Raw genomic sequence first — 26,509 nt, 5'->3', positions numbered from 1 at the left:
CTGTAAAGCCTCCAGAGAAGGAAATGCTGTTCTCCTGCTTAACTGCTTCAGCAAACATGCAGAATAATTCAGTTAGATAGACAAGTGCTTGCCTAATCATTTGTTGTGTGAATTATTCAAGGCTTTCCTCCTAAACTACTAAACGATGGCTCTTCAAATATTACAACAACAGATGTTGGACAGGAGAAAGGAAACATTAGGCAAATTCTAACACAACAGAGAGGTAATTTGTCGTGGAAAGTGTTAACTCTTCAAAGGATTAACATCCTCATACACCTTGCTTCTGATGTCACTGTACAGGGAGCAAACAGCTTTTAACACACATGTGCTCGGTACGCATTAGTCTACTAGCTGCCTGATCTTTAGACAGTATCATCAAGGCTGCTGCCTACTGTTTTTCTTCCTCTTTTTCCATCCAAGTTGTAAAAGAATTCTCTCCAGAGAATATGTAACGTGGATAAAAATAAGCACAGCAGCTAGTCAGGTGGATGCAGAAAGGAAACATGCATTTATTCCCATCTCTTTCTCTCCCTCCACTACTCTCCTCGATCATTTGATCTCTTCTTAATCATCCACCTTAGCGTTTCCTTCCCTGCAGCCACAAGGCAAATGTTCACTTGCTTTTCTCCAGAGGTTTCAGAAACATTCATGTTTACACTTTCAAAGAGCATCGAAAACTTGTCATACAGCATAGAATCAAGGGCTAAACATTGCATCCTTTACTTCAATTGCCTTTTTTGTGTGAGGAAACAGCCACCTCCAGATGTTTGCTTCCTCATTTTTGTTGTCTTTTGTCACAACCAGGTCATTACATTAACATATTCTTTTTAAACTTTAAGTAAACTTTAAGAACTCAGGCAAATTAGGTAGCAAGTGGCACTTGTTTTGATTTAATCTCAATATTGGCAAGAACAACTCTGTCTACAAACAGATGTTTCTCCTAAGACTAGTTTACTTATACATCACAGTGCAGTGTTGGATGGATATGTATCTCAAGTCAGAACACAGTATCACATACGCTTATATTTTATTTTTGACATCTACAGTAGCAGTTGTGCCTGCTGAATAACTAGTATTCCAGGAGAATACTTGGTGCTTTTAAGACTTAGCAAAATTGTACGACAAATTCTGTCTGTATTTTAAATTAAAGCATAAATTTTTGTTTCTATAATTAGAATCTGCAACATATTTTGTTTGTAAAACAAGCAGGTTTACAGTGATTGCATGGTATCAATCTCTGGAGTTGTGTGCTGTCAACATAAACAGCCCTTTTCAATCAAATAAAGTTTTCTTCCTCTTTCTGTCCAAAACAATTACGAAACACTTGTCTGCTAAGTAGCCTCAGCTTTGTCACTTTGTCATCACCACAGCTGTTAGTATCCATTTCAGCCCTACTTCACTTGGTGGGAAACTTCAGTTAAATTTACTATTATAAATCAAGTTAGTTGTAATGATACATTTGTTTTTCAGCATTAGTAGGACTGCTGCACTCATTAGCTGTATTTGCAAAATGGTGTAGGGTCCGTGGAGACTAAAAGCACAACAGAGAGGTATTAGAGCACTGAAGACATTCGGTATCTAAAGGGTTGCAATTTGCACAGATTAACTCAGAAAAACCTGCACAGTCTGATGACAGATACTCCAAAAAGAACGGGGAAGAACACCATGCAAAAATGTTTCTTCTTCCTCAGCCCCTGGAGCAGGAAGAATGATCCAAATATAGCACCTCCAGCCTTCACCACTGCTGGAGGCAATGAAGTTACCACAAAACCTTCCTAAAGATTGCAAGAGCCCCACAGAAGGTCTACTAAATACTTAATTGCTTTCAAATACCTGTGGTGTGACATAAAGATTTTAGGCTACCTAGGTGGTGAGCATACATTGCTTTTCATAAAGGCACCAAACTGACCCTGGACAGGCTGCCTCTATGCTGAAAGCAGGGTGCCTTTGCTACTCTAATGCCTATTATGCATCCTGACAGAGCACTTGGAAAGGTACTGTACTCCAGGAGTGAAGGACAGAAAAAAGTGTTTCTCTCATCTCACAAGGTTTACTGCAATTGATTTTAAAGGGATTATTTAAAAAGCATTCAGACATTGAATTCTTCTCATATTTTGCGGTATGGGACAGCAAAGCTCATTACGAAATACTATCTGCAGGTCACTGCAAGAAACTCTTTTCTCAAAGCAGAGAAAGAAAAGTAAAACATTCATCTCCTCAAGGGCTAAAATAAATTGCAGTTTGGTATTTTTAAAAGAAATAGATGGGAGAGAAAGCAAGCATCAACAGGTATGGTTTCAGCAAACACAGAGGACAAGAAATACAGACACATAGTTATAATTACTGCAAGCCAAATACAATGATTTCCTAACGCCTGGTGGTATAACATCATAAGGCAAAGCTTCATGTTATTTAGGTCAGCATTGGCTTTTCAACTCAATGCGTGCAATGCTTTCTATATAGTCTTGCCACTTTGTCATTAAAATAAAATGAGCAAAGGACTCAGAAATATGTTCCTGTAGTTGCCAAGTTTTGTGTAGTGTGTGGTCTGTGCCAAACTTGTACCACATACCTTCTGCAGACAACCCTTCTTCTAGGACTAGCTGTGATGAGAAGACATCTCTCCTGGCCCTTCTTCCATACACTTGCCCTCCACCTCTGCAGCACATACCAGTCTGACAAAGGACACCACCAGCAAAATCAGTGTTATTATTCACTTTGATCTGACAAGATCAATATAGCCAAAAAAAATGCTGCATGCTCTCTCTCAAAAAATGGTGGCTTGAAGTGTACACCAGTTTCACTGCCTGGAGAAGCTACAACAGGTTGCTTACCTTGCAAACAAAAAAGGAATAAACTGTGTTAAAATGTTTCTCTTCTCCCTCCCTTCTGCCCCATGTAGTCTTAAGTACACATTTAAGAAACTCCCACAGCTGCATTCACTGCCCCTTGACATGCGAAAAACAGAGGTATAGCTGTGCCTGCTAATACTCATATGCAAAAAAGCAGCGTCCAACTGGCTGAAGTACGTCACTTAAAAGCACCTCCATACTCTCTGCTTGGCAAGTGTAAGCTTGCCGCTCAGGAAGAAGTCATACAGAGCAATCTGCCGTCCTCTTACTGCAATTAGCAGATTAATGTGGCATTTCACTTCCAATACCTCGCTGAAACAGCAGCTGCATCCAGCACTTGCAGATGATAATATATACACAGTGTTCCCCCTACAGTCCTCCCCGAGACTTGGTGGAGAGCAATGGGGAGAGTCTTGCACCGGCAGCCCAGCACAGTAGAGAGCAGTGGGGAGAGCCCTGCCTTGGCAGCCAGTGCCTAGCCCAGCACCCTGCTGCTGAACCTCAGGGACAGGGTAGTGGGAGGTGAGGAGCACGGAGACTTAGGCACCTGCACGGGCACTGGTGTGACTAGAATGTAACACCCATGCTTGGTAACTGCACTAGGAGGCCATGGAAACTGCTGTCCCCTGGGTTTCGCATCACTCAAATGCAGCTGTGGACAGGCTTCTTGTCAGGCTGGCTATCACACTGCTGACCTCTGACATGTCTCCATTTGGAGTTTTTGTGAGAGCTACCTCTCAACTTCTGTTTCCACTATGATCCACTGATAGCAAAGCACAGTAGTAGTGAAGTCCAGTAAACTGCAGTGTGGACTTATTTCAATTTTCCCCTCAGATTATTTTTTTCACCTCAGACTGACAAGCCTAATAACACCTCAACTTAAGACAAATATTTTTTTATTGGTTCCCCTGCACAGCCAAAAGGAAGCTGACAGCATGTCACTAAGAGTGCCGTCAGGCCAAAGCAAGGCCTTCCTCCATCGGATGCACTGCCCAGGGAGACCCAGTATCACTCCCTCTGCTAGGCGCTCAGGGCATCGCTGGGGGACCCTCCAAACACTGCCCCAGTCAGCACAGTCCCATCAGTGCCAAGGAAGGAACAAACTAAAAAAGATTAATTCACAGATGTTCATGCATTTCACACATTGGGTGCCCTGTGGTCCGTTGCCAGGGCAACAGGAGACCACCGGTGTGCACTTTATTGGCTTTATGAAGTGCGTCTCAGGGGCCATAGTCCGAGAAATGCTGCAGGATAATTGTCAGGCTTTTCAGAAGCCTTGTTTTGTGTTTATCCACATTTAACCCTCTGAGTGTTATTAAGAGCATCACTATGAAAGTCTGGTGCACTGAGAAAAGTGGAGACAGAGAGGAGAGAACATGCACACAATCTCCACTTCCAGCCTGCAAACTCTGTAAAGTGCATCAACACCTGCTCCCACCCGCCCAGTGCTGAAGTTTTCACCCACAGGCCACAGGTAAACTGGTCCCCAGATTGTGGTAATGCAGGACGCAGCACAGCAGTGCCTGGGGTCAAAACTGATGCTAGCAAGTGTAAAGGCAGCACAAGTGTCGCATTAGACTAACAGACTGCTGACAGTACAACATGTTTGCTCAGTAACTTTTAAAGAAAAAACCCTCAAAAAACCCCAAAACCTTCACCAACTTTTTAGATATATTACAAGAAAAAACACACTCTTGTTCTGAATCTCAACATGTGAGCCCCTCCAAAGCCATGGTCCCTGAGAAAAAGGAAATTCCCATGTCCAGATGATGCTCAGCTTTGCAGTGCCAAGGGCTACCACACCATCTATAAATTCACCCAAACTAGACAGAGCAATAAGCTACCCAGGACTCAGCTGCTCCACCTCCCCCATCACCTGCTTCTCCTCCTGTTCTCTGGCTGTCCTCTCACTGTCTGAGGCAGGACTGGGGATGGGGGTTAAAATCACAAATGCCACAACGCTCCAAGCAGCAGCAGCCACCGACATCAAGCACTAATTCAGCAGGAGATGAGAAGGAGAAAGCAAGGGTGGTAGAGGGGATCAATAGATGAAACGGCTTGCATTCAGGCTTACAGGAGAAAAAGCACACAGAGACAATCATTTCCTGGGAAAAGCTAAAGCCTAACGAGAATTTACTCTGCCTCTTTTATTCAGACAACCAACCCCTTTGTGGCAGGGTCTTCCTGAGTGACAGGAACTCAGGGCCCCTTAATAGGATTTCCATATTATTTCCAACACCTGCCTAGAAGTTATTTGTTTACATTGAAGGAGGCGAGATTCTCAAATCAGACATCTGCTTCTGGTTCAGGCATATCTTAGGAAACCATCTAGAAAGAAGCTTTGTTGCTATGGAGACATTTTTATTTTCTTCCCTTAGTTGGCTGAAAAACATTAGCATTTTGAATTTTTTGTTCTTCAAAAGGCCAAATGTCTCTCAAGAAAACACAGAACTTTTCAAATTGCTATGCAGAACAGGCTAATTGAGCTTTAGATATTTAATTAATTATTCAACTCAATTAGAGCTGTAGCAGAGAGTGGTGGGAGACACGGTATAACTTTCACGCAAATTCCCCTCAATGGCTGATTCCTGCTGGCCGGCCTAATTGCTTCTTCCCTCAAAACACAGCTAAAACTTTTTAAGTCATGATACACTCAGCAATCTTGCATAATAACTTGGGAATCAGTCAGGACACTAATTTCCTTCAACTTCTAAAATCAACCTAAGAAACTGGCAACACTTAGACTGTGAACATGATTTTTAGCTAGTGCCATAGAAGGAAAAGGAAGAGCAATATAAATATTAGTCCAAATGTTAACTTTCTACAGGCATTTGGCAACTTTGGCCAGACGATAGAGACTTCCAATGCAAGTCAGCCATGCTGCTGATTCCAAAAGGTAATCTGTTCTCCTTCCCTCCCTTTAGAAGAAAATCAGGATGCCCAAGAAATCCATTGACATGCATTTAGGATGTTTCAAGTTACTTTGGATCTAAGGTTTTAAAGACAACTGAAAATCAAAATGCTATGTGCTCAACAAAAGAGGAAAAAAAAAAAAATCACAGTGCCAACAGAAATCTTTAAGGTGAAAATCAGCCATCTAGTTTATGTCTCACTTTGACGAAAATTGGTATTGCTTATTTTCTCCTGTTACTTTGACTAACATCTATTTAATCCAACCTGCAAATGCATTCTTCATTCCAGACACATTCACCGTGAAAAAAAACTCACGTAAGCCATGAATGCCAGCAGCGAAAGTATAATTTTAATTGCGCACTTACAATTGAGAGAACTTCAAGTGAGATAATAAACAAATTAATTCCCTCCCTTTACTTCTTTTCCCCCAGCTATTACATTGTCAAAGCCTTTGCATTGAAGAAGACCTTTCCATCCACCTCTTCACCCCAGCAAACTTCCTCTTCTTACTCTATGACATGAAGTCATAATCTTGTGTTATCAACATCACAGCTTGTTGCCATGGAAATAATTAGACTGAACTGCTCAGGTTAGAAATTATAGCCCACGTAAGTGTTTGCCTCCTGGGTGAAGGGAGCATCTGGACAGAGAACAACATTTGAGTTACCCTAAATCCCCAAGTGGAAAGATGAAGTTTGAGAGTGAGAGGCACTGTAGGAGTTTGCCCAAATGTGGGCACACCACGCAGTGTCATCCTGTGGTAAATGGCTAAAGGGTGCAAGGAAAGATGGCAGCATATAGTAACTACAAAGAAGGGGGGGAAAAAAGCTATTGAGTAAAGGAGGTGATACCATAAAAAATAGCAGAAGCAGATAATTCTTTGATACCTTTCATAGGAACGATCTACATCAAATTGAAATTCCCACATGACTTCATTAAAAAGGCAAATGATGTGACACTGAACGAAAGAAAGAAATATAAAACTCAGTTCAAGGGGAGAAGAAAAGAAAAAAAAAACAAAAAAAAGAAACAGGGACAGTCATAACTGATGTTCAGTTTCATGTTCTAAAAAACTGTTAGAAACCACAGTTTGAATGATGTGTTACAAGTGTAGCCATGAAAAGGTTATTAAGAAAAAAAAGCAGTGCCAAAAAATAAGCTCCATAAGATAGACCAAGACAACAAACAGGACCCCGCTAATTAATATTTGTTCTGCTTCAGTAGATAGTTACTGGACGAGACTGTAACAAACAAGCATGTCTCACCCAATCACATCATTAATCCCTTCATATTCACCACCTGAGGACCAACTATGCCCCATAGATATTTATTCATCTGTTCCACAAACAAACAATTACAACATATTTTCTGGAATTAGAGCACCTGTTACATTCGGCACCACTCACACACACTCACAGGCCCAGAGGCAGATATCAATTAATACTGAAAAAAATTACTGTATCACAAGCCAACAGAAATTACTCATTATATTTTGATAACACTACCCCCAAAACACCCAGAAGATCAAAATCACAGCCCTTGTGGAGCAAAGTTTAGTTCTCAAAGTTTATGCTCAGCTTAAAGCTACCACTTGATCATTACGGAAAGCAAAACACACACAATGCCTCTTTTCCACACAGAGAAAGACACCAGCAGAATCCATGACATGAGCTTGAAATATTTGTTTTTAACAAGCCTGTGAAGTCTTTATCAGTTAAAGTAGAAAAATATCAAAATGATCAGGAAATGCATCCTGTAAGTTTCTTCATACATGTAAAAGATAACTACATTTCTTTGGTTCGTTAAATGCATTCTGAATGCAAAGCCATTCGGCGGAACACTCATGTCATGGGAGGAAATCTTATTTAAAAGAAACCTGACGATTCAGACAAAGTCCACAGCAGCACATTACATATATTTATATGGTGTGACTCTACCAGCAGAAGAACAAAGCCCAAACAATATAATTACATTTGGTAATATCCAAAAGTCTTATAATCTGTCTCAGGCACTTTGATTTTAAACTACCTTGCTCTTTCTAGAAGCATTACACTCATACGACTTTCTTTTTTTAAGGTATCAAATTACAGCTGAAGGAGTAAGAAGCTTACTTTTACTTACATACTAAATGAACAGAGGTCTAAACACTTAACATAGCTAACAGCAGGAGAAGCTGTATTGAGATGCACCAGAGCGTCTACTGCCACAAATGTAAATGGAACACAGGAATCATACCCTTCCACTTTCCTTGTATCTGCCACGCATGTAATTATTAGCCTTCACACAGATTAAAGCAAAGGTAATCTTATAGCTAAAGCCACTTGAATTTGCCCTGACAGACTACTCCTAGCTCACTAGCATCTTGGACAGAAATTCACCCCAAACCTGCACTTGATGTACTATTTTCAGATCTTTTCATTTAAAACACGTTTTTGGTTGTTTTTTTTTTCCCAAGAGGAATCTCAAACAAGCTGTTCTATTCCTAGCATAAGATTGCAGCTTTTAATTATTGACATTTGTTGCTGCTAAAACAGTAACACCCAGCAGCAAAATGAACAGAGTCTCAACTGCATTGGTAAGTCTTACTAAGGCAGAGTCTCTGCCCCAGATAATTTAAAATTCAAGTGAAAAACCAAAAAAGCAATGCAGCACATGAGTATTAAAAAAAACAGACATGGATTAACAACAGATGTGGTAAAAACTTACATGAGTTGAATCCTGTGCATGAAGCAGCAATTCAGAGGACTCTAAGAGTCCTGAATAACCTGCTAAGGGAGATCTGGCCACCTCCTGCAGGCCAGCAACCCAGTCAGCATCCGGGGGCAACTCCACTCCAGGGGTTGCAGTGAGAGCCACAGCAAGAGACTGCTAGTACTAGACTGCTTTCTGACAGGTGGTGTTTTTGCACACAAAAATGTTTCCTTAGCTTCTTCACAGAGTATGTTTAACAGAAGGGATTATGTTAGGGACCAGAGAAACTTTGTCACATTTGTTCCACAGAGGGTACCAGGGCTGGAAAGAACAATGTGCCTCAAGCATCAACAGTTCTTGTAGAAGGTGGAAAAAACCTTGCGGGGTGCAATTAGCAAGCAAGAATCCTCTGCAGAATAATCCTTTTTTTTTTTTTTTTTAAAAAAAAAGGAACAAAACTATAAAATAAAAGAAGTTTTGTTTATTCGAATGCATTGAAAAGAGAACACACCAAGTCCTTTGTGAAAAGCTGCTCGGTTAACAGTGGAGCTGTTTGTCTTTCTGTCGAAACATATTATATTCCCTCAGAGCCCTTAAGCCAGGGCTGCACTTTGAGCAGAGCCCTGGTGCTTGCCACCCTCCCTTCCCTTTGTCTGCTCCACAGCCTTGCTGCTGCATAAAGAGCACTCCCATGACCCAGTTTACCATGTCGAGAGTTTTCCCACACTTGGAACTTTGTAAAGGATTCAGAGGACTGAATCCAACATGAAATCAAAGAGCTCCCAAAGCCACCCTCCTCCACAGTGTCGATGTTGATTTATTATTTAGGAACAGCTCCTGGACAATTTTGTGTTATCTAGACAGTGACTTCTCCATTTCAGCAGCAAACTGACTGTGCCGGGGAGGTGGTGGGAAGGATGCAAGCCCAGCTTGGCTTACCAGGAAGAAAATGTCATGTTTAGAAGAGTGATGCAAACTTTTTCCCTGGTCTGAACCAGAAGGAGGGCTGGGACCAGCACAGGTAGAGACAGCCTGTTTTACAAAGACAACTGCCCAGAAAATTCAAAGTGCTGGAAGTGGTGGCAAGAAATGGGAAGCTTCAGCACAACTCCTTTCTTTGTAAAAATGGTCAGAGTATCTTTGTTATCTGAATCATACACTAAAGTGTAAATTTCCTCTTTATGAGCTATTCTAAAGTCTGCCCTGCTTAATAATCTGTATCAGCACGAAAACATTTTAAAGTGTCTCTCACAATTAAACCCAGGCACAACCTTGTATAAATCAAAATTTTGCTACCATATCAAAATGTTACACTGGGGCTGTATAACATTGCCCATATCCTCATTACATGCTACACTAATTACTACCAGCAGATTCAGAATTTTCTGCACATTAGAGGCTTTTAGAGGAGCTATAAAAAATTTCAGGCACCATTAATTTAAATTTGTATTGAAATTTCCTTTTGACAGATGGCCAAAAATTACTTACTATTTAGAGTACCAGAGCTGCCTGTTTGCACATTAGAAGAGGAAAGGGAAAAATTAAAAGCAAGAAGGAAATTTATGTCACGTTCATTACCTGTTAAATGTTAAGGAGTATTACCCTGCATGAATAAATTATTTCATACAAGCACACAGACTCCAGCTGCTGGCAACTGGCACATTCTGGCTGACAAAAACCATCTCAAGTCACACAGCAGACAATCATAAAGCCTCTCTTAACCAGGAGCCACTTAAGGGAGGACAGATCGATATAACAAGCGACTAACTGCTACTCTGGGCATCACTGAAAACATTTAAGGAAATTAGCAAACTATTTCACCTTGCAAAGCTGGCAGCAAGCCCCATAATGCTGATACACAAGCCAACTCACAATCTGAACACTGTGCAAGACAAATATCTACTTATCATTTCAAAGTAAATTGGCACAAAGTAACAACGCCCTCCTCTCCTTCTTGGAGCTGTATGAGTAACAGTGCCTTTGAATCATTTCCAGACAAAAATCAGCCTTTTTGGTATAAACACTCCCTGTAACACTCATGCCAGCATAAACATCCCAACATCCCACAGATATTACAGAAACATGGCTGGTATATTTTGTTTAAAAACAGCACTTGGCATATACTCATTCACTTTCTGAAGTGAAATGCTTGTGGTTTCAACTGCACAGCCATGCAAACTCACTAAAGAAACCAAGTGGGTTTGTATTGCCACATTTACAATTTCTGCCCTACTTGTACCTGTTTGTTTGGGTGAAGAAAAAAGATCATGGACTAAACCTATGTGTTCCCAGAGAACAGGGGGTGTTCTTGGGAAATCACCATTAATCTGTACTCAGTCTTGCCATATAAAGCAATAATTCCAGTTTACAGACCTCATGACACGGAAGCTGAAGTGAAATCTGATGTGTTGTCCTACGCCAGCAGATAGACAGGTTTAGTGCCTTTGCTGCTCACAGTACAAAAATGACAGTTCCTGTCAGCTTCTGGTTGTTATGCAGAGCCATGTGGGTAACAGCAAAACCAACAACCATCATCTCAGTTGCACTCGGCTGGGACATGGCAGAGTTGCCAGTGGCAGAACGAGGACACTAGGGAAGGCTGCAGGACACGTCCCCACTTGGAGAAGCAAAGGCATACCACTCACACAGCAGCCACTGCCAGACAGGTCTCTGTTGAGGGTCAAGCCTGTGACGAGCAACAAGCTCTACAGGCGCTGTCTAGGGCACAGCAGTAACATCTGCTTGAAAGCTCCTGATAATCTTGTCTAGTGCACCCAAGAGTCATGCTGTGAACACTTCTGCCATTTGTCCAACTCCAAGAATAAATTACACTTTACTAAAAAAAGAACTAAAAGCTTGACAAATTGGTTGTGAAGTGCTCTAAAATGTGGGCATAGGTCCTGCCCTTTGTGAGAGAAGCATGTCTTCCACTTCACACTCAACCTCACCTAAAAAAGTTTAATCTCATGCTCTTGAAAATTGTGCAAGCCATTCAGGCTCTACTCTGTAACCACATCCAGCTAACCAGAGCTAGGCAGATAACTGTGCAGCTGGCAACAATAGGGTCTGGTGCAAATTAGTAAACTGCCAGCTGCAGTGAGGAGAGCACAGAGATGCAAGAGAAGGCAGGGCACCTCCCTACCCTACCTCAGGAGCCTCTGAGAGACTCTGATGGCTATCCAGTACGAACAGGCATCCAGGCACATATGCTGAATCATAGTTGTATGCATCACTGAACACTCAAAAATTGCAGGAACCACAAGATGTGTGTTTTATCTGTTTTTACGCTACTATGTATAGGACTGTAGACACACATAAGCTGCAGAGTCATTCAGAGTCTGAAAATTAACTTTTGGAGAAGGAAGGCAGGATTCTCAGTGCGAGTATCACCTTCGTCACAGCAGGGAATGTCAGCTTTCTCCTCTCCAGTTCGCAGCAAGCACCTCCCTTCTCCTCTGTGACCAAAAGAGCTCTTCTTCCCTAACTGGATTATTAGGATATATCCGAATTACAGTTTACAGCCTCCAAATGACTACAAGCTATTGGCAAATTCTTTCTGTCTCAGAGGATTGGGCGGAGACCCCTGGTAGCTCTTTCCTTGTACCCAGGAATAGCCTCAGTGCTGGACAGCACAATGCCTGCAATCCTAGGTGCCCCACTAGTAACCAGCCACTTTCTCAGTGTGATACACAGTCTACACAGGGCTTTGCTAAGCAACACAAGCATCACAACCCAGTTTCACTTGGTGACTTTTTCTACTGCTCTGGGCCATACTTCAGAAAAAATGTGGCACGTAGCTCTTTTGAGCCACCCTTCAACACCTATGAAATAGAGTCCTACCTTGATGGAGTCTCTGTCTGCATGCAGAACAGCACCCGTGTGCAAGGAGGGGAGGAGGTAGTGGCAGAAGATGGGGAAGTGAGGTGAGAGAGAAAGAAAAGTACTAGTTAGTTTACATAAAATCATACATTTATCATACTCAGAAGAAAGAATCCTGATGTCTGTTATATAACAAATTGCACAGATGTCAACTTTTCTGTAAGGTTAATTATTAATACTGTGCAGTCAGACTTATAAAACTGCATTTCTAGCATTTTAACATAATTTCTGGCTACCACTTTAAATACTGCCTTCAGAAAAGAAGAGAAGAAGAAAAGAGAAAGGAATGAAGCCACATACTCATCTGGCAGCGCCTACCTCTTTGGTGGTCATTATCATGGTGCTTCTTCTCATCTTTAATTGGGAGGTGGGATTGTCCCCCCAGTGCGCTGGACAGTGCCAGGAGACCAGCACTGCTGCCAATGGGTGGGATGGTGGGAGGCTGCAAGCCCGAGGGGTGCGGGGTAAGCGGGACAGGAAGTCCATGTCCGTGTGACAAATGCTGGGCCTGGAGTTGTTGCTGCTGTGAAAAATGAAACATAGATATTGAATTTGTTCATGGAGAGGGGAGTTGCCCAACTGATCCTGTACCTCAAACATGATTGATCAGATCAAACAATGCATCTGATCAATCCAGGCATCAACTCTCACAAACATCCTGACATTTGAAAATTGTCTGGATGTTTGAACACAACAAAACTGGTAAACCAAAGGCTGAATTAAAACAACATTTTTTTTTTTCCAAAAAAGAATAAAGGAAATGCATTTTAGTTTTGATGAATTTTTTTTCTCTGACAGAGGTATTACATTTTACTCTGGCTAGCAGAAATGTACTGTATACCTGTTTAATCAAGAGATATGTAATTATAAATGCAGTTACATAATCAAAAAAAAAAAAAAGCTGAAAATTGAGAAAATTAGTGTTAAACAGTTCTCCCAGCACTACTGCACAGTGTGCAGTGTGAGTTAATTTGAAAGAGAAAACCTGAATTAACAATCCAGAAAAGGAAACTGGTTGCAGCCACCGTTTTAAGCCCTTTAAGTGTCCTCAGCGGTACTTGAGCAAATTACTAAAGAAAATCTAATGTAGCAAGGCTTGGGTCCTCGTGTAGGCTTGCTCAATAATGCTGAAATAATTGGGCACACTGTGCACGTTTAGTGATGCTTGAATGAAAAGCTAGAGGCCTGCCCTTGTACTCTTCTCTAGCTGCTGACTCTGTGTTGTGACAGGTTTATTTGAGTGGGACTGTGATGCATGCACCAGTAACTGTGCTGACAAGAGTTTAAAGTCATTTTTACCAGTACACTGGCAACACATAGAGGAAGGCCATGAGAGATTTGATTTGGAGTGCTTGACCTCAACCAGGGCTACATCAAGCTCTCTGCTATACTAACCATTGTGGGGTAGATAGTTTGTTGCTGCTCAATGGGAAAGTAGAAGGGGGGGCAGCAGACAATGTCGAATGGACCCCAAACCAGTGAAAAGATATGTTAAACAGATCCCAAGAGGGACTTGTTGAGGTTTAAGGCTTGCCCACTAACTGTCCAACTAATTTCTGTTCATAGAGTAACTACATTAGCGCAGAAATTCTCTTTGGTTTTGAGCAGTCACTGCTCAGCACCCAGGGTAAATCAAATCAGAAGTCCTCTAGGACAGCTCCTTTTTCCTGCACATCTATATATAGAACTTCTGAAGAATAAATAAAAACCTAATTCACTTTACATACATACATTCCATTTTAAGCTCCTAATTGTGAAGATTCAAGTCCTACTTCTGAACTCAAATTCACCTCCCACTTTGCGATCCACATCTTTAATGAATCAGGAGACAATATGCTGTTCGCTTGATTTTTTTTTTCCCTTCTTCCCTAGCATGAATCTTTACAGAAGGGTGAGCTGAAAGGTAAGACTGGAAGTCACATATATCATGCTAGGTAGCTTGTGTAACACACTGCACGCCTGCCTCCCTCTGCACCCCTCTGGGAAGGTACAGATCTTTCTCTTACTCTTGGAAATACAACCCAGGTGGTAGAAGCAGACTGGCAGTGGCACACACATGTCATTCACCCCAGATCAGTGTCTGAAAAAGTGAGGGAACGAACCAAAAGGAAGGGAAAGAAAAAAAACTAGAAGTAAAATAAATAGATGAGGAGCATGGGGGGGGAAAAAGAAAATCAGACAGAAAATTCTTCCAGGTTGAAGAGAGAAGCCTCAATCCTTTCCCTGCCTGCAAACCCATGTCATTGCAGCAGGTGCTCCTTCTTGTAGAAAGTATCAAACACATTTTGCTTGCTTCATGCTCTTCTGAAGGATGTTTTCTTTCTCAGAATTTTAAATTAACTACAACAAAATGAAGCAAGAGCCAACAGTGTATTGTTTTGCTTCAGGGTTTGAATGGGGCTGCTTTACAGCAAGGGAATAATCTGCAATACCTAACTTCGGGAGAGAGGAGGAGAACATAAGAAAGAAAAGGAATGGCAAAGTAGTCTGTGTTCTGGAGTCTCAATTTAAACAAGGAATTTCTCATTGCTGTTCAAAAAATGTGCTATAAAGCACTGCAAGATGATGTTTGCCTGAATCTGCTACTGGCTTGAAGCAAAGCCTTTGAGAAAAGCCTGAGACTATCAACAGTGACAGATCTTTTTCCTTGTTAACTATTTCCTTGTCGACCAAAGTCTACCAAGTTAAGGGACACTCATTGCATACACATCTGCCTACTGACCTACCCAATCTGCATTATATGATCTCCTCTAAGAGCACAGGATGGTTTCCAAAGAGCTTGAAGAAAACTGCGCTTATGAATGCAATCCCCTTTTTTATTGCTCTTTGTTGAGAATCTCTCTACATACTTTGGCAAGACAGTAGCACAGACTGTACCTTGGATGTAAAGAACGTTGTTAATGCCTCCCAAACATAATATGGCCATTAAGAGCAGTATGAGTAATGACTCTTCAGTACTTAATGGCTTGAGATCACCCAGAACAGCATGACTGTCCAAGTCCCTCTTGGCCAAGAGCTGACATGTTTTCACTGCAAGTTGAACTGTAGAGAGCTTTGAAAATAACTGGAGTAGGAAAAAAACCTCAAACCCACAGCCTTCCTGACATGAAGAGACAAAACTCTTCCACTGAAAACAATAGGAACATGAAACCTGGAAAGAACATGACCCCTGCAGTCTCCAAAGTGCCACTCACTGATACAGCAGAGATTTTGTGCAATTTAGTCACATTGTAAACACACAAATAAAATACTTTCCTATGAAAATGAGGTTGTTAAATAAATCTAGGTCAACACTCAATTTCAAGTATACCTCCACAAGCCTGTGCCCCACAGACACAGATAATGTGTTGCATGTTAGACTGGTGTGGCATTAAAAGTTCAACAACTGGAGCAAGATTGTGTACTACGACTGAATGGGAACAGGAAAGGACCATGCGCTTCTCCAACATGATGAGTGACATTGTATGGCGAAAGTGAGCTATTGGTCCAAAAGCAGAAATGACAAGAATTCAAGTGACACACTGAGCAGGCTTTTGATCTCAAAGTGTTTAAGATTAAAGGGAATTTAAAAAAAAGAAACCAAAACACATAATTAAGCAACATTTGCTATTAGGCAAACTCAAGAAGCTAAAGACAAAGTGTCAGTGCATCTCTAACTGCCATTTCCGACATTCACAGCTCAGTTTTGCTTTTTCACTGCTCATGGGCATCTGCTTCCTAGGTAACCTTTACATAGCTGTTCAGTTACAGAGAAACTGACAAAAACATAGGCAACTCCTTAACCCACTGGACATCAGGTTAGCGCTATCAAGTGTTAAATCAGGTCATCACCTCCAGTCATCAAAACACCAATGAAATTGAAAAGTGAGACAAGTGACAGATATTCCCCTCACAGAGAAATATTCCTCCATAAAGAGGGTTTACATTTGTTTCTGCCTATATCGTTAATTTAGATCACAAAATTTGTCACAATTTAAAAACTTGCAGGGGAAGCCTGAAAATGAGCCAACTGAGCAACCACATAATTTTCTGATATTGCTGTAATGCTTTCACTTTCCACTTCATCTTCTCTTAGTTTTCTTTACCCATGTTACTTACGAACCCTTAGCATGTAGTTAACTGTAGACAACCTCATCACAGTTGCCTATAAGTCAAGCATACATTTCCAGTATCAATGTACAATAGGTGAATACTTTCAAAGGCAGAAAACCAGGTTTTATCATGCTGCAATTTTTCCAAAACTATTTAAAAATAAAACCAGCAGTACTTAACTACCAAGAAATATCCCCTACAGAACTGCACAATAGATTGCAATGTTTTTAAGAAACATCCAACACACAAAAATGTGAGAGCAAGGGTAAAAGAAGATAAAAAGGAGGAATGCATATTTTGGTAATAAGTTTAGAAAGTTGATCATTTCAATCAGCTCAGTGTTAAAAACTGAAGCATCACTTTCAAGATATACTAACACACGTAAAATAAAGATAACACATGGTTGCTACTGAACCGGTTTTCTTTCTTTGTTCTAAATTTTCTGTATATTCTTCTAGTCAGTTTACAGTAAGAAGTAAAATAACCCCAAAGTCACATCTAAACAAATGGGTAAAAAGGCTTTGTAAAAGTTTCTCATCTGAGTATCATTAATTTTTACAACTGCAATTCTAAATACTGATGCTTAGCTTAACCCTCTTCCCAACAGATCTTAAGAGATTAAAATTAAAGTAAAATGAGATAATAAACATACTAACAAATTAACTTCTAATGCTCTCTTGTTCTAGTTAGCACATTCAAAGCTTATTTTCCTGGAAAACGTTCAAGTTTTTACTGGATACTTTCCAAGCAGCTCTGTGTCATAGTAACCTACCACTTTTGCTCTTAGAAATCATGAAAGCTCACAGCAATTATCCAAACAACCTGAACATACTCCTCTAACTCTAAAGACATTTCTAATCTTAACAAATGAAAGTCTGAAAAAAATCTTGTTTATCTCTACACCTAAGTGCATCATCCATACCTGCAACACTGCTGGAAGGGGACCTCGAAAAAAAAGGAGTGGATAAAATAGCCTCATAGGTTTTAAATTTGTTAGATGAAGTAATTAATTGATCAGAGAGAATCATAGTAAGATGGCATACACAGATAAAAGAGTAACTAAGATGAAGAGGAAGATAAAAAGCAATGGCTCACAAGGACACAATACCAATGTCAACGGTTTAAAGGCCAGCAAGAAAGTAAGTCTGTAGGCACACACAGTTATGTCTGTGCTGAGGATAAATTTTTATCCACCATGCCTGTTTGCACTCCTGACACAGTGTGCACTATTTGGATTTCCCTTGTACAGTTCTCTTTCAAACCAGAAAAAAGTTTATCTGATGTGAAGATACAACACAGCAAAACAGCCTAAAAAGAATTGCGCAGCAGTTACTCTAATGGAATAGTCCTCAATCTATAAACATATATACCATAAGACTGGTTTGCCACAGACTATGATAGAGCAACCTACTATCCTTACTCTTTCAAGGGAGAATGACCACTTTGCAAAGGAACATGCCTGGTGTAAAGAAACAATACCAGAAATTAGTGTAAACTCTAAATACCCATAGTTAATCTGCAAAACACAAAGGTTGTTTCTCTTCACAAGAGGGAAAGAATGCACAGGTTAGATAAAATCCAGCAAACAGAATGAAAAACAATGAAGAAGGAGAGAGATAAGAGAGAAGACCAATAATAACAATTTTTAAAAAGCAAATACTAAACTTCTTTAGTCTCTGAGAATCAGTACTGTATGCCTTTGAGGATGCTGATTCTACTGGAAGAAAGCAAGTGCCACTGACAGAGTTATGGGAGGAAGGAAAAAAATCAATACCTGTCATTAATCAGAAGGGGAGCATTTAGAACTCCTACATAAATTACAAAGAAACTATCAGAATCGTATCTCCACAAATTGTCTCAAAGATCTTTTAAGTGATCTAGGAACAAAACATCCTCTACCAAATCATATTGTGGGATGAAAGGCAATATATGCAGAGCACATTTCCGTTCTTAATCACACGTATAGGAATAACTGTCAGGATACACGTTTCATCATTTGTCCTTCAGTCCTTATGACTATTTTTCACTCAGTGAAACAATGTAGTTGAAGGACAAAAGTAACAAAAAATTATACAACTCACTATCAAATAAAACATTTGCTGTAAAAAAAAGGCTAGTATTTTAATAAAGGAAAAACCTAGTTCCCTGCAAAAGGCCAAGTGTGCCTTCCCTCAGAATCTTTTAAGTTCAGTATTTCCTTCTCTTACAGGATTCCTCTTCATCTCATGACATTAAGGGTAGAGGGAGGAAGAATTAGGCTTTTTAGAATCACTTTCTATCACCTTAAAAAGGGCAGAAATTCTTGCATGAATCATGCTACTGAAGTTCTTCTTTCCTTCTTTCTTCCCATCACTAAAGAAAAGAAAATCCACATTCCCTGCAAAAGAAGGCATAAAGCACCAAATGCAAGTAACATCGTGTGCCAGTGGCATGAGACATGCCACGCATAGTAAACCTCCAAAACTTTTTCACAAAGAAAAGAACAACAATGACTGGATGCCTTCTGTTACAGATGAACAGGTGGAAAAAATCAGCTTTCGATAAGTAGGCACACACTAGTTGAAGCACCTTATTAACCAGTGCTCTACTCATGTCGTACCCACAGACACTGGGAAGATATTTTCTTTCCTCTGGGCTTACAGTACAAAACCAGTGTCCCTGTTGTGGCCTTGTGAACCTGAGTCCTTTGTTTAGAACTAGAAAAATGACAGTAATTCCTGTGCTTTTCCAAGCAGAGTCCTAAATAACCTTCTTCTGGGGTCCTTGCATGAAAAAGTTTCTGAAACCCTGTGCTGCACATACTTGATTATAAAGTGGAAAAAGTACCACCTGAGATGTACAACAAATCAAACAATAAAAGCTAGAAAAAAAGCTAAGTAATGCCACTAGTCACAGAGGGACTTGTAGTTGCCAAATCTATAAGCAATTCTACCACCAGAGCTTTTAATGTGGCAATTATCATGTATTTCCAAGCTTCCTCCAAAGGTACAGTTTAAGAACCATGTAAGACTTCACATAAGACTCACGTAGTCTTCACATCTCACATGCATCTTTTTAAGTCAGTTTTCTGGATAGTGATTACCAAGAAGCACAGACTAACACTACATTTTGTCATGCTTGCCATACACATACACTGTGTTGGATTTCAGCAAATTGTCTTTGCTTGGGATAAAAATCTGGGTTGCTTGAATTGATTCATTCTTCCCAAATCAGTTTTAATAAAGAAAGTCTTGACAAGGATCAGATCACCTGGATTTGAGCCACAGCTCCAGGACCATGAAAGGACCACTTGCTCTCTTTGCCTCAGCCTTTTCCAAAGGTATAACATGGAAAACAGTACTTCCTTGTTTCAGAAACATTTATGAGACTAAGTTCATCAAAACTTATGATGCATTCATCATTTGACAGGCTGGAGAGTTGGACAGGGAGAAATCTGATGAAACTCAACAAGGGCAATAGAGTCCTGCATCTAGGAAAGAGTAACCCCATGCACCAGTACAGGTTTGTGGAATGAACTCTTAGAGAGTAGTGTAGGGGAAAGGGACCTGGGGGTGCTGGTGTACAGCAGGATGAGCATGAGCCAGCAATGTGCCCTCATGGCCAAGAAGGCCAACGGCATCCTGGGATGTATTAGAAGGGCTGCAGGCAGCAGGTCGAGAGAAGTTCTGTTCCCCCTCTACTGTTGTGATTTGGCCCAGCTAGCACAGAAGCACCATGACAGTCTCTCGCTCCATGCCACCATTCACCTCCACCCTTGTTAGGATGGCCGAGACCCCAGCCAAATGGGAGTAAAACGATAACCAAGGTTGTTGTGGATTTAAGACAAGGGCAGGGCGGGCTCACTGCCAATTACAGATCTGGGCAAAACAGACTTCAGTACTTAGAGATGAAAGTAGTAAAGATTATTCTACAAGAAACAGAACAGAATAAAAGCAAAAAGGGAGTAGGACGATGAGAAAAATACAACCAGTACTTTTAAGATCTCCCTACCCTATCCCTAGCTCACTGCTCCCTATACCTCTACCTCCTCCCCGCTCAACGACTCAGGGGGACAGGGAATGGGGGATGTGGTCAGTCTCTCACAGATGGGCTCTGCCACTTCTCTCTGCTCAGATGAGGATGACTCCTTGCATTCTTCCTCTGCTCCAACACGGGGCTCCTCCCCTGGGACACAGTCCTTAAACTTCTCTGGTGTGCATTGTTCCCAACAGCTGTGGCTTCTGCTGATACAGGTTCCCTCACACAGGATGCAGTCCTTGGTGAATATCTCTGGTGTGGATTCTTTGCCACGGTTGAAGCTCCTGCAGTTATAGGGTCCCTCTCTCAGGACAAGGCGTCTTCTTGGCATAAGTTTAATGAGCTGCTTTGTCGTGGGTTCCTTCCCACAGTTACAGCTGTGGATATTGGGTCCCATCCTCAGGACACAGCCTGCTCCGGCCATAGTGATAAAACGTCCCTCCCTCAGGACATGGCCTCTTCTGGCCATAGTTTTAAAGAGGAAAATCACTGCCCCTGTCTCGGGGTCTGTAGTGAAGTGATTGGGTCCCTCCCATGGGACACGGCCTCCCTGGCTCGGGGCCTTTAATGAAGTGAATCGCTGCCCCTGGTTCAGGGTCAGCTTTAGCAAAATGAGTCTCTGCCCCTGATACAGGGTCATTTTCAAAATGAGTCTCTACCACTGATGCGGGATCTTTAAAGAAATGAAAATAAATCTCAGCTTCACCAGTTCTCTCCTTAGAACGCAGGGGAGTCTCTGCTCCAGCACACCTCCTCCTCTTTTTCATCACTGACCTTGGAGTCCACATGGTTGTTTCTCTCACTGTTCCTACTCCTTGCACTACCACCAGTCAGAAGACGAAGAAGGGACAGAAGAAGGAAGAAACAGGAAGAAGCCTCCTCTTCCAGCTTCTTCTTAAAAAGTGATTGTGGAGGCATCCAAATGTCTCAACCCCATTGTGGGTCTGGTTCAGAGCTGGGGAGAGTTTCAAGCAACTACTTACAGAAGCCATCTTTACAGCCCCCTTTCCCTTACCAGAAATGGCTGTCATGTCAAACCATGACATCTACTGAGCCCTCATGAGATTGCATCTGGAATACCGTGTCCAGTTGTCCAGTTCTGGGCCCCTCAGTTCAAGAAGGACAGAGAGCTGCTGGAGAAAGTTCAGTGCAGGGCCACCAAGATGATGGAGTGTAGCATCTCCCTTGTGATGAAAGGCTGAGGGAGCTAGGTGGAAACTGAGGGGTGACCTCATTCATGTTCACAAATATGTAAACAATAAGTGTCATGATGTTCAATGATAAGACAAGGAGCAATGAGTATAAGCTTAAACATAAGAGGTTCCAAAGAAATATAAGGAAAAACTTCTTCACTGTGAGGGTGACAGAGCATTGGAACAGGCTGCCCAGATGGGTTGTTGGGTCTCCTTCTCTGGAGACATTCACTCGGACAAGTTCCTATGTGACCTCTTCTAGGTGGTCCCGCTATGGCGGAAGGGTGTGGGGGGGTGGACTAGACAATCTTTTGAAGTCCTTTCCAGCTCTAAAGATTCTGTGATTCATATACCAAGGAAGTGTTCATGAGAAGTTCACCAAACAGTATGGAAGGAACTGTCTCATTCACAGAAGTAAAAAGGTTTAAGATCTCTTAAATTTCTTCTTCACAGATGAACTTAACATATGGAAACACATGCCTTTTGCAGTACTTTAGTAACTAGTTAAGCACTAAAGCCCTTACTTTCACCTATGTTTAGGACTGAAGACATCAAAAGAACTACTCACATACCTGAAGACAAGTAAATGCTTAAGTGATCTACTGTATGGAGTCCTGGTCCTAATTTATAGCTGTAGGCAATAGCCTACAAAGTGTGGTTGGGAGGAAGTGTATGTAGATGACAGATACACAGCCCTATTAAGGGGATTCCGTAGTATGAAACCATGACACAACAATAACTGTCTTTAGGCTACTGTACAACAAAGCTACATATTTAAATAGGTTGCATTTCCACTAAGCAGGTACACACGTCTGATTCAAAATCAAAGAGATTCTTTATACACTTTTTCCACTTTTCCAAAGCACTGGTGTAAGGCCGTCATTGAGGTAACACACAGCACATAATTGTTGAAGGAATCTAGTGGAGCTGGTTGGAGACAGTTTCCACACACTGGAGTACAGAACACCTTGGCAACAGTGTTTTCTCCTTTCTATTGTGTGTGAAGTGATAGTGTTCAACAAGAAGTAATAAAAAAATATCGCATATGCTTATTACATCAAAGATGAAGAAAATTCTCCATAGGACTCCTCATATCTGCACTTATAAATCCTAATTCAAAAAAACCTAGAGCAGTCATTTTGCTTTGGAGCCAGCGTTTTGAAAACCTTGAGAAGCATGGAGGCAAAAATCATCTTCCCTGCCTGATCAGATACAGAATGTGAGCCGTAACACTCATGTCACATGCATTTACTTAAGCATAACGAGCAGGGCCTCTGGCATCAACATATTGGCAGTAAGATATAATAAGCGGTCTGAAGTTCACACTGAAATGACATTGACTGCTCATATAGTGATAGACCAATATGAATTCAGTAGCTACTACAACAACCAAAAATATGACGAAAAGAGGAACATCATAGAATCATAGAAAAATACTAGCAACCCATTTCACATCTAGAAACAGTATTTAAAATCCATCCTCATGTCAAGTTTTTCCAGTAAATACAGAGCCTGGAATAATTTACATTCTAATTAATTCACTCAAACATCCATAAAAATATCCTGTGCCTCATTTTCAGCTTCTTTAAATCAGGATAATGCTGCACATGGAGAAAATCTACTGCAATTAGGCCTCACCTGCAAGGCACTCCTTGAAGCTGACACCTGGCAATAAGGGAAGAAAAAAACCCAAATATACAAAACATTTCTTTTCCCCCAAAAAACAAGGTGACTTTAACCTAGCCAGACTTCAGATTAATAATGCAGAACCAGAAGTGCTCATTCAAAAGCCTTCTATACCTACAATTCCTCCTACAAGTCAATTTCAAGCACTATGCAGCATCAGAAATTTGCATATAATCATACATCCTCAATATGCAAACAGAAAACACAAGTAATTAAATGGGGAGGAATGAATTTCAACATATCTTTAGAGTGCACAAATAAACACAACTCAAAGCATCTAACCACTATGTCAGCCTCCTCTGCCACCTTCCCACCATATCAACCTGAGTACAACACAGAGCACATGGCCAACTTGTTTTACAGCTTTTACGCTTCAGCCACCACTTAATACACTTTTGAACAAGCAATACAGAAGGGCTGGAAAGACAAGTGACAGTTGCACATGTGATACAGTGCACTTGCTCATTCTATCACCATTCCCCACCCTTCCAAAGCTTATGTTTCTTGCCAGGAACAACTTTGCCAGTCAAACTGGAATCAAAACATTCATCCTCAGTTGCATTGGTTCAGTTAAAAACCTTTGCTCTTTCTCACAGTGCTAGCACACATTATAGACAGAAATTATCTACCCTCCACATGAAGTGAGAGATGTCTCTCCACATTAAGCATCCATGCAAAAAAAGTGCCTTGGCATTTGGTGGCAGAAGCCCTAAACCATAGGCACCACAGGCAGCAACAACAGCACACACTGAGGCCAAGTTCTTATTACAACTTATGTGCACTTATCTACACCACACTGCTTTCAAAGATCTCTACGTCTGTGATGCCATATTGTTATTTTTGAAACAGGTGTTGTTCTTCAGAGCTGTAAAATGGACTATTTGCTTGAAAGCAACCAAAAATTTCACAGTTTTTGAGATGGGACAAACAAGTGCCTCAGTCTCAAACACAAGGTACAAATTGTGACGAGCAGCATATTAAAGAAGGAGCTATATAGCCTGATGATTCCCTGTAATGACACAAAAGAAGCCCTTTCTTGCAGTAACTGGCATTCGCTTATTTTTAATAAAGATAATAAAAACAACATAATAAAATCCAATGCTTAAAAATTAAAGCAAAGCTTTTTTTAACCTTTTTTTTTTACACTCATATACACAATGGTAAAGGAAAAATCATTTAAATCATTTCCTTAATAATATAAGTAATATTTAAATAGATTTAATAGTGTTGCTCCAAACCAATGAATTATGAGTTTAAAACCTATTAAAATGTAATGTTTTTTTCCTGAGCTGAGGGGAGAGAGATTTAAATCCACTGAATTTTAATATTTCAGCTTGAGCTGCAGGAGGTAGAGAAAGTCCAAATGAACTATTCCATCAGCACCATTCAAGCATGAACATTTTAATCAGTTTTACTTCCTTGGAGTTCTCCAACACAGTTTACGCTGTCATTCTGAAAGCACTTAACACAGAGGGTGTGAAAAACCACCAAGGCTTGTTATTGCCTTCACAATTGATGGCAAATAATTTTGCAGACTTCCTATCATTAAAATGTCACTGCTAAAAATTGAGGTTCAGCATTTCTTGTGCGAAACTGCATTTTCTTTTAACACCATGACATACCTGTTCTTAAGTTTTTGGTACATTTATCTCTCTCCATGTGATAAACAGGCACACAGGCAGTGGCCCCCATTTCTGTCTTACTACTCAACTGCAGTACTAAACTGACTGTTTTAAACAGAGGGGAAAAAAACTCAGAAGACTGGTAAAATTCTTAGAATGTTACAAGTTAATTCCCTGGTTCCCTTATTAAAACGTAACCATGTTCACAGAGTATGTTCCTATTATATAGTATAATGTTTAAAAAATCAAAACACAAAACAACCAAAAACATTTTAAAAGAGTTAGACAACTCAATTTAATAATACACAAAATGAAAACATCATTCCTAATTAGATCATATTACCGATCTAAGGCTACAATTTGTGTCTTGTTTCAAAAGCGTGATCTTGCAGATTCTAATTTAAAAACATGGCAGCTATGGCACACAGCAAGATAACTGGATACATTACACTGCTCATTCCAGTCTGGAAAGGAGCTCTGCATATGCACTGCAAATTGCTCTGAGCAAGAATGTTTTATCATACTGTCCATGGCAAACACCAGATGCAGAATCTGGGCGCCTGCAGATTTAGCCTTCCTAAAGTATTCTTACATCATATAGTTTTGGTTTACATTTTTCTCCCTTCACCTCTCCAGAAGAAGATATATGATATTTAACTTTTTTCAGCCTGTCAACAGTTTTAAACTGAACATGACCTGTGAAAGAAGTCATTATAACTGTGTTTCATTCCATTAAACACAACTAGTTTATTGTCAGGAGAACAAGCAGTCTCTCCAGGTTCCTGGCTCACTTCAGTATTTTGCATTTAAACTGCATGGATCAGTGATTTGGTTCATTTACCAATGAAGATAGAATAATATTGCAGAGTTAAAAGGTGCTTCATCAGATTTCATTAAATCAGAGTATATTCATACAAAAACATATGCATGAGAAACACAGAGATGCAGTTTGTGCACATTTGACTCTTTTCTTGTGTCATTCCCCATTCTGATTAAAAAAAAAAAAACCCAAGACATTTTTAATTCAAACTTAAAGTTCCTCTGTTTGAACCAGAACAGGGCCTCCCAAAGTACAGAGAAACCTAAACTACAGTTATATGTCAAAAACTCAAATACTGCTTCTGTCTTCATCTGATGTACAACTCAATGGGTAACCGTAAGATTTTTATTTTTTTTTAACACTGTAAAAGAGAATACAAACTTTCAAAGCTTTTAAGTATCACAGGGTTAAAAGAACACCAACTCAGTCTGACTGATCAAACAGCAAAATTAAGCAAATCAATATAATTAGAGTTATAAACATAGGGTTTTAATACCTTCTTTGTTTTACTTTTCTTGGCATTTACTTTACAAAGTATGACAGAGACTTTTTTAGTCAAATGCCACATTTTCAGACTTCACATCTAAGTGTAGACACATTATTGTGAGTACTCATGCAACTTGAACTTCAGCTTTTCTGACAACTTGCTATCCTATTTACTCCTTTTGTTTAATGAATCTCTTAAAAACTCGATTAGATTACTTCTCTTTAAACATAACAAATAATAAATTTTCAGTCAGTATT

The 26,509-nt window shown here is 40.4% G+C and overlaps 1 protein-coding gene across 3 annotated transcripts in view; it reads right to left on the bottom strand.

Annotated features, from left to right (window-relative positions):
• LOC104561327 (transducin-like enhancer protein 4) overlaps positions 1–26,509 on the bottom strand; it is a 104,463-nt gene that overhangs the window by 34,386 nt on the left and 43,568 nt on the right. For 2 of the 3 annotated variants that reach the window (XM_062017556.1, XM_062017559.1), the window contains 2 exons: positions 12,654–12,858; positions 12,297–12,313 (listed from right to left, as the gene is read on the bottom strand). In XM_062017556.1, the coding sequence (XP_061873540.1) occupies positions 12,297–12,313; positions 12,654–12,858 (222 nt within the window). The remainder of the gene's footprint in view (positions 1–12,296; positions 12,314–12,653; positions 12,859–26,509) is intronic. The other variant, XM_062017557.1, reaches the window with a different exon arrangement.

This window comes from Colius striatus, chromosome Z (genome assembly GCF_028858725.1).
Source record: "Colius striatus isolate bColStr4 chromosome Z, bColStr4.1.hap1, whole genome shotgun sequence".
In the NCBI taxonomy this organism is placed as follows: Eukaryota; Metazoa; Chordata; class Aves; order Coliiformes; family Coliidae; genus Colius; species Colius striatus.
The sequence above is the reverse complement of the archived record's forward strand: the minus strand, read 5'-3'. Positions and strand labels throughout refer to the sequence as shown.